Source organism: Tupaia chinensis, unplaced genomic scaffold (genome assembly GCF_000334495.1).
Source record: "Tupaia chinensis unplaced genomic scaffold, TupChi_1.0 Scaffold000078_1, whole genome shotgun sequence".
In the NCBI taxonomy this organism is placed as follows: domain Eukaryota; kingdom Metazoa; phylum Chordata; class Mammalia; order Scandentia; family Tupaiidae; genus Tupaia; species Tupaia belangeri.
Window position 1 is genome coordinate 3,426,234 of NW_006159539.1, and position 12,413 is coordinate 3,438,646.

Genomic DNA, 12,413 nt, shown 5'->3' on the forward strand with positions numbered 1-12,413 from the left:
GTGCAGGTGGGGCGCGGCTGCGGCTGTCACAGACATGAAAGGACAGCGTGTGTTGGAGGGCAGTGACTAAGAAGGAAAGGCAGGTGGGCAGGGGGAGTGGAGGAAGGAGCCACCGTGCACCCAAGCACTTGTGAGGAGCCTGGCGTACGGAAGATGCCTGCTAAGCACTGGTCCCCAAAATGAATGGGGAAATGAAGAGAGGACCCCTGTGGGGACTGGAGCCTACAGAACGGGCAGGGTTTCTTATATACCTACCGGGCCTAAGCTGGCTCCGGGGCCCAGGGGCCGGGGGGGGGGGCGTGGGGGGGGTGAGACTCCGGCACCTGGTGGTCCCAGTAGCCCCGAGTAGCATCGAGCCTCTGACAGGATGGCATTGCTGGCCCCCTAGGATGCCCTCGGCCCTGCCTGTGTGTCCCGAGACAGGCAGCTGCAGCCGGGGCCAGCACTCTGCCCCACGGAGCCCTTCAGCCAGGGCCTCTCCTAGGGCCTGCAGTGCTCCCACATGCCCTCACTAATCTGCATCCCGGGGAGGTGCCGGGGGGTGCAGGGGAGACCCCCAGAGACAGTGGTGATCAGCAGCTCCTCTGAGGGTGTGTGTGCACCACACAGGAGGAAGGGGAAGAAGTCCCTGTGTTAAGAGAAGAACTGATTTTCGTACGATGGAATGGCGTCCACTCCACAGGAGCAAGTGGACGTGATGGCTGACAGTGGAACGTCTCTGCCGTTCTGTTTCTCCCCACTAAGAGAAAGTTGTTCCTGGAGGGTGCGTGTGCTCACCGGAGAGAGACAGAGAGGGAGGATGTGGTCACACGACGATCCCTTCTCCCCTGTTTCTCCATCTGCTCAGGATCTGGGGCGTGCATGCACATGTGCCTGGTGTGTTTTTGAAGCTGCCGGAGCCGGACTTTAACGGCCCAGTTAAGCCATGTGGGATCTGGCTCACTAAACATCTAGGCCGTGGGCTCAATCTCTGCCCGTTTAAGGGACTAGAGAGCATAAAAGGGAAGCAGACTCCAATTAGTGAGTGCGTATCCAGTCCTCTCTACTGGTCTGGAGCCTGTCTTTTTCACAACCCGCCAGAAAACCCACCTCCACCAAAGCCCACTGTGATCAGGCCCGGTCCAGCAGGCTTGGTCGGCTCGTGGGCACCCAGCACCCAGCCCTGGATGCCGAGCTTGTCACAGGAGGGCGGGAGGAAGGGCCTGAGACAGATCGAAGGTCTGCCCCCACCTTTCGGTCCTCCAGGAGCTCATGGTATAGTGAGCAGTGCTGGGAAAATCTCCTGGCAGAACTGCTTAGTGGCACCAACGGTGCCCTCCGGGAAGTGGGCCAGGGTCAGAGCCAGCCCGGCCTCAGCCAACAGAGAGCGCCAGGCGCAGTGTGCCACTCAGCAGGGGCCCGGGAAAGACGCAGCGAGGTGATCTGCGGGTGGGCCGAGGGCAACGGGGTGCACAGTCGTGTGTTCTGGGCAGGGGCCGAGCCCCATCCTGCAGGTTTCCGCTGACGGCTTTTCTTTTGGTTGAAAACCGAGTGTGGCACACAGCCTGCTCCCCGAACCCATCAGCCCCACAGGTGCCCTGGAGGGACAAATTAGCCAGAGCACATGGGGCAGGCCAGCACCCGGGCTCGTTTTTATCCTTGGAAGTGCTTCTCTTTGTGGGAGCTGAAACGGACAGGATCTGGTGAGGGCCGAGGAGAGGCCGGAAAACACACCAGAATGCTCGACCCCGCGGAGGTTAGAGGAAGCCCTGAGGGAGACGGTGGCTGGCGGGCTGGGGCAGGGACTCACACGGCCGGCTGTGTCCTTCTTTCTAGCTCTTCCGTGGTCCACGTGCCGGGCGTGAACGATATTCAGTCCTCCTCCTCAACGGGCCAGAGCATGTCCCAGATCTCCCGGCAGCTAAACCAGGGCCAGGTGGCATGGACAGGAAGCCGGCCGCCCTTCCCGGGACAGGGACGGACGTCTGGGGCACTGCCCCAGTGCCATGAGGGCACCCGGGGTGGGGGTTCTTTCTGGGATCCCAGCTCTGAGGACGGGTCAGCACTCCTAGCTAGAGCCAGCCACCCCAACTGCAGCTCAGGCACTTGGAGAGCGGGGTCCCCACCTTTGCACCCGTCTGATTTCACCTGCTGTTCTCGCAGCCTTGCCTGGGGGCAGCTGACACGTTGAAATGCTTCGTCGGGGATGAGCTCCCTCTCCCTGCACCTCTGGGTGCTCCTGCCCCAGGAGGACATGGCAACACCCAGCCCTCCGACACGCCCAGCTCCCTCCCGTCACTGAGGACGGCTGCTGATGGGGCAGAGGGGACTCTCGGTGTTCACCGCAGAGGCCTCTGCAGCTGGAAGGCACCGTAGCCCTGGGGGGTGACGTCACCACACCTGCACCGGCCGCCTGGGCCTGAATCCTGCAGTTCTTGGGCTCGTCTGGGCCGGGGGCAGGCGTCGTCTTTCTGGGATCCCAGCTCTGAGGACGGGTCAGCACTCCTAGCTAGAGCCAGCCACCCCAACTGCAGCTCAGGCACTTGGAGAGCGGGGTCCCCACCTTTGCACCCGTCTGATTTCACCTGCTGTTCTCGCAGCCTTGCCTGGGGGCAGCTGACACGTTGAAATGCTTCGTCGGGGATGAGCTCCCTCTCCCTGCACCTCTGGGTGCTCCTGCCCCAGGAGGACATGGCAACACCCAGCCCTCCGACACGCCCAGCTCCCTCCCGTCACTGAGGACGGCTGCTGATGGGGCAGAGGGGACTCTCGGTGTTCACCGCAGAGGCCTCTGCAGCTGGAAGGCACCGTAGCCCTGGGGGGTGACGTCACCACACCTGCACCGGCCGCCTGGGCCTGAATCCTGCAGTTCTTGGGCTCGTCTGGGCCGGGGGCAGGCGTCGGCCGGCTTCCCCTCTCGCTGCTGAGTCCTGATGGTAGCACATTCCTTCTCAGTCCAGCAAGGCGCAGTCGTCTCCCTTTGGGATGGGGACAAGCCACACCTACCCGGCAGACCCCTCCTCCTACAGCCCTCTCTCCAGCCCAGCGACCTCCTCGCCAAGCGGAAACGCCTACTCCAGTCTGGCCAACAGGACTCCGGGCTTCGGTAGGTGGGGGCGGAGGGGAAGGACCCTGGGAGGGTCCGTGGGAACACTTGCCGAGCATCCCGGATCCAGGGGGCTGAGCCCCAAGCTCCTGGAATACTGGGACCGATCCAGAGGTTTCCAAGGGCCACTCCTCTCTGGCGATAACCAGGCCTGTGATATTCCAAGGCCAGGGCGCTTAGACCATGGCTTTGTGACCTGGCTCTGTCCCTTTTGAGGTATCAGGACTGCTCTGAGTGCCGCTGCAACCCTTTATGGCTCTGGGTGGGTGCTTTAGGTCCTCCAAGTCAGAAAGCCCTGTAACCTGGCTTCAGAGAACCGCAGAATAGTGACAGGGTGGCGTGCCGATGAACGCGACAAAGTCCTCACCGTCTCTTATACTAGGAGGGAGCTTTCGCCTATTTAAGAACGTCTTTCTTCTCCTTGTTCACAAAACCTCGGGCCACAAAGGGGGTCGCACGCCCATGCCTTCCTCAGGAGCCCTAACCGTGGCTCCGCGTGGGCGTGGAGTCCCTCAGCTGCCGCCCAGGGCCAGGTCTGTTTCACCTAAGGTGGGGCTGCTGCGGGACCTGTGGTCCTGGGAGAAGCAGACCCAGGGTCCATGTTCTCACAGGCCGCCTCAGGCGACAGCCACCAGTGGCCGTGGGGCTTTCTCTGCAGAGCGAGCGCGCCGGTGAGCGTGAAGGCAAGCCCAAACATCCGAATGTCTGTTTCCCCTTACAAGCCACCGGTCACCGGCTTTCTAAAGATGCCCTGCCGTGCCCTGAGTCCAGGACCACAGTTATCGGGTGTCCCCAACCCTCCCGCCCCCACTAAGCACAGGCCTCCCCCTGCACCCCTTCCCAGTCAGCCCAGGTCTGGGGCGCAGCATTTCCTGACCCTCACGTGTCCCTTCCCCTGGAGTCGCTCGTCCCTCCAGCGTGTGTCCCAGTTCCGTGTGGCATGCTCTCACGGTCGGCCTTTAAATATCTTCCCTTGCTCTTCAGGAGAACTGAGCTGGGAGCAGAGCACCCTATTTCAGGTCAAGTCAGCAGGCTCTCAGGTCACCCCACCCCATCCCACCTCCCCGCCGGAAGTCTGGTTCCCGGACAGTGCCCGCCTCCCTGCCGTCATTCTCCCTGGGTGTAGGGTCCCTTTGCCTCCTCCTGAAAGCTGGCCTTGCAGACCCGAGGTGGGTAGGTGGGGTCCGATCCTTCCTGGAAGCAGGAGGGACCCTCTGGCACTGATGGTCTTTATCCAGCCACGCCCTTGCACGTCTAGACCCAGAGGAGGGCTCAGTCTGGAGACCAAGGGAGGAGAGGCAGACGGGTAGAGGGAGACGGCAGGGCTGGTGCCCCTGCAGCAGCCGGGGTCTGCGTGGGGGTCCTTCGGCTGACGGCCGGGAGGCTGTGTGTCTCACAGGGTGAGGGGAGGCTTCTGAGAACAGCTACTGTGCATCCCCGGCGGGACCCTGGAGCATCTCATTGTGGCCACAGCAAGATGGTGGCCCACACTGCACGCCTTGCAGTCTCCCACGCAGATGCCGTGACAGTGATAGGATAGCCCTGACCCGTGTTGCGTGCCTACAGCATGCCGGCGACAGCGATAGGACAGCACTGACCCATGCTGCTCACCTACTGTGTACCAGTGACAGCGACAGGATAGTGCTGGCCCGTACTGCTCACCTACTGCGTGCCGGTCACAGTAACAGGATAGCGCTGGCCCGTATGCTCACCTACTGTGTGCCGGGCACAGTCATCGGATAGCGCTGGCCCGTACTACTCACCTACTGAGTGCCGGTCACGGTAACAGGATAGCGCTGGCCCGTATGCCCACCTACTGCGTGCCGGTCACAGTCATAGGATAGCACTGGCCCGTACTGCTCACCTACTGCGTACCAGTCACGGTAACAGTACAGCGCTGGCCCGTATGCTCACCTACTGCGTGCCGGTCACAGCCATAGGATAGAGCTGGCCCGTACTGCTCACCTACTGCGTGCCGGTCACAGCCATAGGATAGAGCTGGTCCGTAACCTACTGCGTACCAGTCACGGTAACAGTACAGCGCTGGCCCGTATGCTCACCTACTGCGTGCCGGTCATAGTCATAGGATAGCGCTGGCCTGTACTGCTCACCTACTGCGTGCCGGTCACAGTCATAGGATAGCGCTGGCCTGTACTGCTCACCTACTGCGTGCCGGTCACAGTCATAGGATAGCGCTGGCCCGTACTGCTCACCTACTGCGTGCCGGTCACAGTCATAGGATAGCGCTGGCCCGTACTGCTCACCTACTGCGTGCCGGTCACAGCAATAGGATAGTGCTGGCCCGTATGCTCACCTACTGTGTGCGGGGCATTTCACATGTTCGAGTTTATTGGAGGCTCACCACAGCTGTTAGAGGGACACCAGTGTCATTCCCGCTTCGCAGATTAAGGAACCAAGGCACCATGAGGCCCGATAACCTACCAAGGCCTCGGAGCTGGTGCGTGGTAGCGTCATGCCCATGGAGCCAAGACTCGGGCCAGGCAGCGCCTTGAGTGGGTGGGTGGAGAGGGAACAGGGCCATCTCCATTAATGGCCAGCTTCATTAACTATTAAGTAAAAGAACCAGTTAAAGCAGCAGGTGGCAGGTGGGGAAGAGCTGTCTGGAGAGTCTTGGAGAGTGGGGCCACCAAGCCTTCTCTGGGTAAGCTCCCACTCCAGGGCGCATCAAGGAGGTGGAGCCCTGGTTGGGGTGAGGGGGCAAGCTCTGGTTAAGGTCAGAGGGAAGAGGGTGTGTGATAGGAAGAGGGCCGGGTGTTGGGGGGGTAATAACAGCACAGCCGAGAGGTCGCAGCCCAGGGCACGGAGGGAAGGGGTGAGTGGAGAGAACAGAGCCGTCTCATTAATGGTCAGCTTCGTTAATTATTGAATAGAGGAACCAGTTGAAACAGCAGGTGGCGTTCACATTTGCGATGACCACGTGCCCGTCCACCTGCCTGTGCACATCTGCAGGCCTCCCAGTGGCTCCCTGGGGACGTGAGAGAGGCAGCTGCAGTCCTGGGCCAGCCGGTGGGGCCCTGAGGGCTTCCCGAGCATGGCAGCACCCCGTGGTACCTGGCCTTTGCTAGTTCGTCCGGGCCAGATACCAGAGCCGGGAGGTAGCAAAGGCGGTCCGGCTGCCTCCACCCCCGCCCTGGCTGGCTGGAGTAGGGGGGGCATGGGGGGGGGCGGCTGGGCAGAAACCCCGCCCAGTGGTGGCCCAGAAGGCTGGCACCGAGGACAGCCGCAGAGCCCATCACTTCAGAGCAGTGCTCCCACTGCCACCCGGCTCCTCAGGGAGGCTTTGTAGATGGAGTTCAGACACCGTGCGAGACTGTGGCCCTGCCTGCTTCCAGCCCTTTCTGTGAACCCCGCACTGGTTTTGTTCTGTGAGCTTTCAGGAGTCCGTCTAAAGCAGGCCTTCCCCTTCAGATCTGCTGAGTTCTCTGAGCCCCCCGCCCCGCTGTCACAGCCGTGTTTCCAGTCTTAGTTTCCATGTCACTTTGACACAGGCCACAGTAAAAACCCCAGCCGTTTGGAATGCCGCCTCCAGAAGCAGACATTGGAAACCTCCCGATCTGATTCATCTATCTGAGCACTGACGAGTCCAAGCATTTAAAAAAATGTGCTTACCCAGCAAAGCGGGGAAGGTGTGGAGCCGTCCGGAGGCACAGCCCGTGCTGGAAATGGGAACAGGGAAAGTTAAGAGCCTTTCTGGCTAGGAGGGACCAGCAGTTAGCATAATAGCTATGTCGCTGGACTCCCATGTAGTCGTCCGCGGTTCGAGTCCCAGACCCGGTGGCTTAAACTCACGCCAGGCTTGTGTGTGTGCGTGCCCAAGAGGAGAATGGAGGAGAAGGGATTGAGGCGTGGCCATCCCCCCTGGGGAGTGATTTCTCACTTTCTATCTCTCTGTCTCTCTCCGTCTTTCTGGTGAGCGCATGTGCCCTAGAGGGAAAACCTCTCCAAAAAAAAAAAAATTAAAAAAAATAAAAAAGAGCCTCTCTGGCTAGTCGCAGCCTGCTTGCCAGTGCGTCATTGAGGGTGTCAGTTCATGGGACAGAGACCTGTTTCCGTCTTGTCTTTTGGCGAGAGAGAGAGAGCCCAACTCAGACCCCTGCTTCCAGCACGTGTCAAAGGACAGAGACTTAAGTGAAGGCCAGGGGACACTTGAGAAGGAGTGGCATGAGAGGCCTTGGAACCCAAATCAAGTGGAGCCCCAGAAGTCAACAGAAATGTCAGAGAGAGTGGTGAGAGTGCCGGTCCGCAGGGGAGAGGGAGTGCGCTCTGGTTGCCTTTCCAATTGGAGCAGGCGGTGCAGACATGGCCCTAGAGCGCTTGCATGGGATGGAGGGGGAGGGAAGGGCAGAGGAGGCAGGGCGTGGGGTGGCTTTAGGCGTCCAGGGACACAGGGACAGGGACGGAGGGGCAGAACTGTGGCTGCGGGGAGGAAGGGGTGGGGGCGTTGACTCACCACCAGCAGCACCCAGCTGGAAGCCATTGTTGGAATCCAGAGTCCCCTGAGTATGGCAGGACACTCCCCCAGTCTGCCCTTCCTCCAGCAGTGATGGCCAGCTGTGTGCAGCCTCTGCGGGCCTAAGAGGTACAGGTGCCCTCGGCTGCAGCCGGCGCTGCTGCCCTCTCGGTTTTGCCAGCTGGGAACCAAGCTGCCGCCCACTCTCCGCCAGCTCTAGACTCAAGATTTCCACCTCAGGCGTGTTCGCGGGTCTATGCTGTTAAGGCCCAATAGAATATTCAGACTGATAAAACTACAGTGGCCCAGGCTCGGCACCCCAACTACTTAGAAAGACGTGGGTCAAGAGGAGCAGTTCCTTTTTAAAATTTTGCTAGAGTGTGTGTGCTCATCAGAGAGAGACAGAAGGAGAGGAAAAAGCACCCGCAAGGGGCATGATTATCCCATAATCCCTTCTCCTCCACTTCTCCCTCTGTTGGGGATTTCGAGTGCTCATGCACACACGCCTGGCTTGTTTTTCAAGCCACTGGGTCCGGGACTTGAACTGGTTGGGTGACCATATGGGATTGGGATCTGGCTGCCTTAACTACCAGGCCACCAGCTGGCCCCAGATTCATGTTTCTTACAGCAGAAGGCAATGTTCATAGGGGATTTAAATCTCTCTTTGGCTGATTTTGTAGATGTTTATTTGTTTGTTTGCTTTTGAGAGATATTTGCTATAGGACACATGTGCTTACTGGAGAGACAGAGAGAGAGAGAAAGTGAGAAATCACCTCCCGGGGGAATGACCACTCTGCAATCCCTTCTTCTCCATTCTCCTCTCGGGGTTTGGGGCATGAATGCACATGCCACCGGGTCTGGGACTTGAACTGCAGTTGACTACGATGCAGTTGCAGCCATGTAACCATTATGCCAAATGCTGGTCCCTGATTTTGTAGGTTTTATAGATCCCTTTTCCAGCTGTTACAGAGTTTGAAGAGCACCAGTGGTGGGGTGCTAAAGGACCTAATGTATTTATTACAGCCTATATGTCCCAGGTAATGCATATGTACAGGCATGTAGGGTGTGTGTGTGTGTGTGAGAGAGAGAGAGAGAGGGGGGAGTAGAACATTTCCTGACCTCGGGTTAACCCAGTGCCCGGACTGTGGGTACAGGTGGTGTGCAAGGCTGACCTGTGGTCAGCGTGGCTTGTCGGAGGGAGTTAGCTGAGGGAGTCGAGGCCTGCCCTGCCACCCGGAGCTTCACAGAGGGCCCACTGTCTCCGAAATGGAAGTGAACTATTTGAAATGAGAAAGAGAAAGCTCCTGAGGTGTTCAGTGTGCCTTAAGATACCCTCTTGAAAGGATTTTTTTTTTTCCTTAAGAATTTTCTTTGGTTGAATCTCAAAAATATTTTGGACAAAATTCTACTCCCTTTTCCTATTTTCTGTTCTTCCGTTGGGTATTTCTGTAAATGGTGGACGGAAGCCAAGCAGCTCTCGTTTATAAACTGCTTTGCTGACTCCCACGGAGAAGCCTTCTCTTCTTGTCTGACGGTGCTCTGATTCCTCCCCGCTCAAACAAGCCAGTGCTAAGAAACACGGGGCCAGTGAGCTGGACAGCGGAGAGCGTGGGCCTGGCGCCGTAGGGGGCCTCGTGCACCTCACAGCAGGGAGGGAGGTGGCAGCCCTCAGGAGTAGGCTTGGGGACCTCTCTAGCAAGCCTGGATGCCTTCAGAACAGCGTGTAGACTAAAGGGGAGGTGTGGGGATGCAGGACTCACCTGCCGCTCAGGAGAGGCCACCCGGCCCACATTCTGGTCCGACAGACATGCCCCTGGTCCCCAGGCTCCCCCACAAAGCCTCCATGAGCAGCTGCAGAGGGCATGGAGGTCTCCGAGGTTTACGGCAGGTGACTCTGGGGAGAGCCCCGTCTTGGGCGAACACCTGCACTGCACTGCAGAGGGCCCAGTCTCCTGTACTCTCTGCTTCACTTGCACCAGTGGGAGAGAAAGGCCGGGCAGCTCACGCACACAGCCAGCTCCGAGTGGAACCTGCTGTCCAGAGACGGGGACCCCTTGGCGCAGCAGCGGGGCCCAGGTCTCGCAGAGCCGCGGGGTGGCCTTTAAAGGAAGTGTCCTGTGCGTCGGGTCTTTCAGCTGAAAGTGGACAGAGCAGCGGGCAGTTCCAGGGGCGGCCCTCGGAGGTCTGGTCGCAGTGGCAGAGCCAGCACCATGGCCAGCAGAGCGGTGAGCAGCACTCCCACCAGCAGCCCGGTCAGACTGAAGTGTTCCAGGTAAATCGAGCCAGCACCGCCTTCTCGTAGGTACCGGCGCCTTCTCTCTGCTTCCTTTCCCCCTCGGTCTTGGCCGCACCACTGCCTGCCCGGTAGCCATCGTGAGTTCTGGCCCGGCTAGGGGCTAGAGGGGATCTAGGCGTAGGTCCGCCCTACCCAGCCAGAGAGTTTGGGGTCACTTGACAAAGTCAAGGAGCCTGCAGCCTTGGAGCTGAGGTACAGAGAAGGGGGTGCCCCCTGTGGAGACCCTCCCCTGCCCCAAACTCTGGAGCTACCTGGTATGGGGGTTGGGGGTACACAGAGCCCAAGACTAAAGGGGGCCTGCCCAGTATGGGGCCATGGCCTCTCCTAAGAGCACAGGCTCCCCGGGCCTCGGTTGCCTCCCACTGCCTGACCTTCCTCCTCAGCACTGCAACCCCAGGACAGGGAGGACGTGCCACCCAGGCCCTCGCCCTATGGCCAGCACTGCCCTGACCCAGCTCTTCCCTCTGTCTAAGCTTGGGGTACCCCTGGCTGGGATGCCTGGGCTGCTGGCCACTTCCCATTATCTGTGTCTGGCCCGTCCCGAGAGCCCAAGACTGACCCGACCCAGATGTGGGATCACATGGTGGCCCCACAGGGCAGGGCTCTCTGCCCCTTTGGGGCCTCCTGGCTGCACTTCCAGCCAGAAATGCTCTCACTGGAAGCCTCCACCTGGTGTAGGAGCCTGTTAATTCCCTCCTGCCAAGTGCCCAGCCACTCCTGCCAGGGCTGTGACAGGAGCCAGGCGGTCTCTGCTGGGCCCAGAGCCCCAGGCCTGCTGCCAAGCCAGGAGGATGAGGCAGGAGCCCAGAGTGGGGGTCCTAAGGCTCCTGGGATCCCAGTCCCTCCTGTTCAAGGGTCCGTCTCCGTTTACCCCCAGCCGCACACCAAGCTCCGTTTTCACCAGGTCAGGCAGCCTCTTCCCATTCAGAGGTCTAGAACCCAGCTGTCACTCAGGGCTCCTGGGGGCGGCGCCTCACACAGGCCTAGGCTGCCTCCCCAACCCACCACAACTGCACCTCCTTCCTCCTCCTGGGAGACCCAGCCCTTGCCCGCCTTGGGCCTCACCGGAGCTGGAGCCTCTTAAGGCAAATCTACTGAAGGGGATCTTCATGGTCATGATGCAGAAAAGAATTCTTGGTCAAATAAGCTGAGGCAATACCGCTGAAATAGTCACTCAGTGTCTTTATTGACGTATCAGAGTCTTGATTGTCCCAATGAGGACTGTGGCTTTGGCGTTCTAGGAGATGCACCAAGTACACCTTGTTACACAATCTTATTTGTCCACAGAGTTCTGTTTTCACAGAGGGCCAGGGCCTCGCCAGCACACGTGCTGGGGAATCTGCCAAAGGAGGTGAAATGGCTATTCCCATTCTCCAGAAGAGTAGTCCGAGGCCCAGAGAGGTGGAAGGACTTGAGCAAACTGAAGTCAGGCTACTTGGGGATTTTTCTTGCCACAGTACACCCACCAGGGACAGGTCACTCAGGTCTCCACGCACAGGCCCCTGGTTCTGCTCTGCACCAATTGCCGTGTGTGTGTGTGTGAGTGTGTGTATGCACCTTGCTAGGTGTGAGGCTGGGTGCTCCCAAGAACAGGCTCTTGTTTACCCTGGGCCCCAGGCCGGCTTTAGATGGACAGAGGTTGTATCCTGACCTGAGGACACGGCAGTTCCCTGGGGAGAACGGTTTCCCAGGATCTAGAGGTTCGAGGCTCCCTGCAGAGCACCCCTCAGAGGCTAGGCTGGGGTGGGGCGCATTCCTGGGCCGCCCTGTTGGAGAGACAAGTGGCAGGTTGGGTTCCTGGGACATGGCCGGTGCGTGGGCAAATGGCTCCCAGTGGCCTTCTCTTCTTCTCTCCTGCAGGACATGCAGCCCATGCCAGGAGACCCCACCCAGGGGACTGGCAACTATAACATCGAAGACTTTGCCGACCTGGGCATGTTCCCGCCGTTTTCTGAGTAGCCGTGGGCGGAGTGAGGCTCCTGCCGTCCAGTGCCACTCCTGCTGTTCACACCCGTGTGAGCGGGGCCGCCCTGGCCCTGCTTGCCCTGCGTGGGACCCCCCCGCCGGAAGCCATCTCACCTCCGCGCCCCCCCGACAGCGCTGCTCAGCCCTCTCCCGCAGCCGCCCTGGTAGACGTTTGAGGACCCCTTGTCTGTCTTGTGTTTTGTCTGCGTGTGCCCAGGAGGGGGCCCCGTTGGGTCCTTACATCCGGTGTGAATAATCAAATAGACAGTGGACACCCGCCCACGAGACGGGCAGCCGACGCCTGGAGTGACCGAGTGGCACTGCGGGCTGCCGGGCTGCCCCTGCCAGGCCGCGCCCTGCTTCTCCCCTCCGCTGGGTGGATGGGCTTGGGGACTCTGGGCCCTTGTTCTGCCAGCTGGAGCCGAGGAGCTCGGCGCCCCGCAGGGGTGCCCCTTGGCCCCCCACCCCGCCTGCGCACCCATCATGCTGACACGCGTGTGCTTCGTGCAGTGTGCCGTGAACACTCTGTGCTCCTGGGAGTGTTGTACCTCGTGTCTGTCGTGTGTGGCCAGAGTGAGCGTGTAGAATCTGGAGTG

At 59.9% G+C, this 12,413-nt stretch overlaps 1 protein-coding gene across 1 annotated transcript in view; it reads left to right on the plus strand.

The window, feature by feature from the left end:
• Window positions 1-12,115, plus strand: part of ARNT2 (aryl hydrocarbon receptor nuclear translocator 2) — a gene marked incomplete at its 5' end in the record, with an annotated part of 112,042 nt that extends 99,927 nt beyond the window's left edge. Inside the window, 4 exon segments of the mRNA XM_014585061.1 lie at window positions 1,816-1,954; window positions 2,935-3,085; window positions 9,692-9,828; window positions 11,713-12,115. Coding sequence (XP_014440547.1) covers window positions 1,816-1,954; window positions 2,935-3,085; window positions 9,692-9,828; window positions 11,713-11,811 — 526 coding nt within the window.
• Window positions 12,116-12,413: the final 298 nt, after the last annotated feature.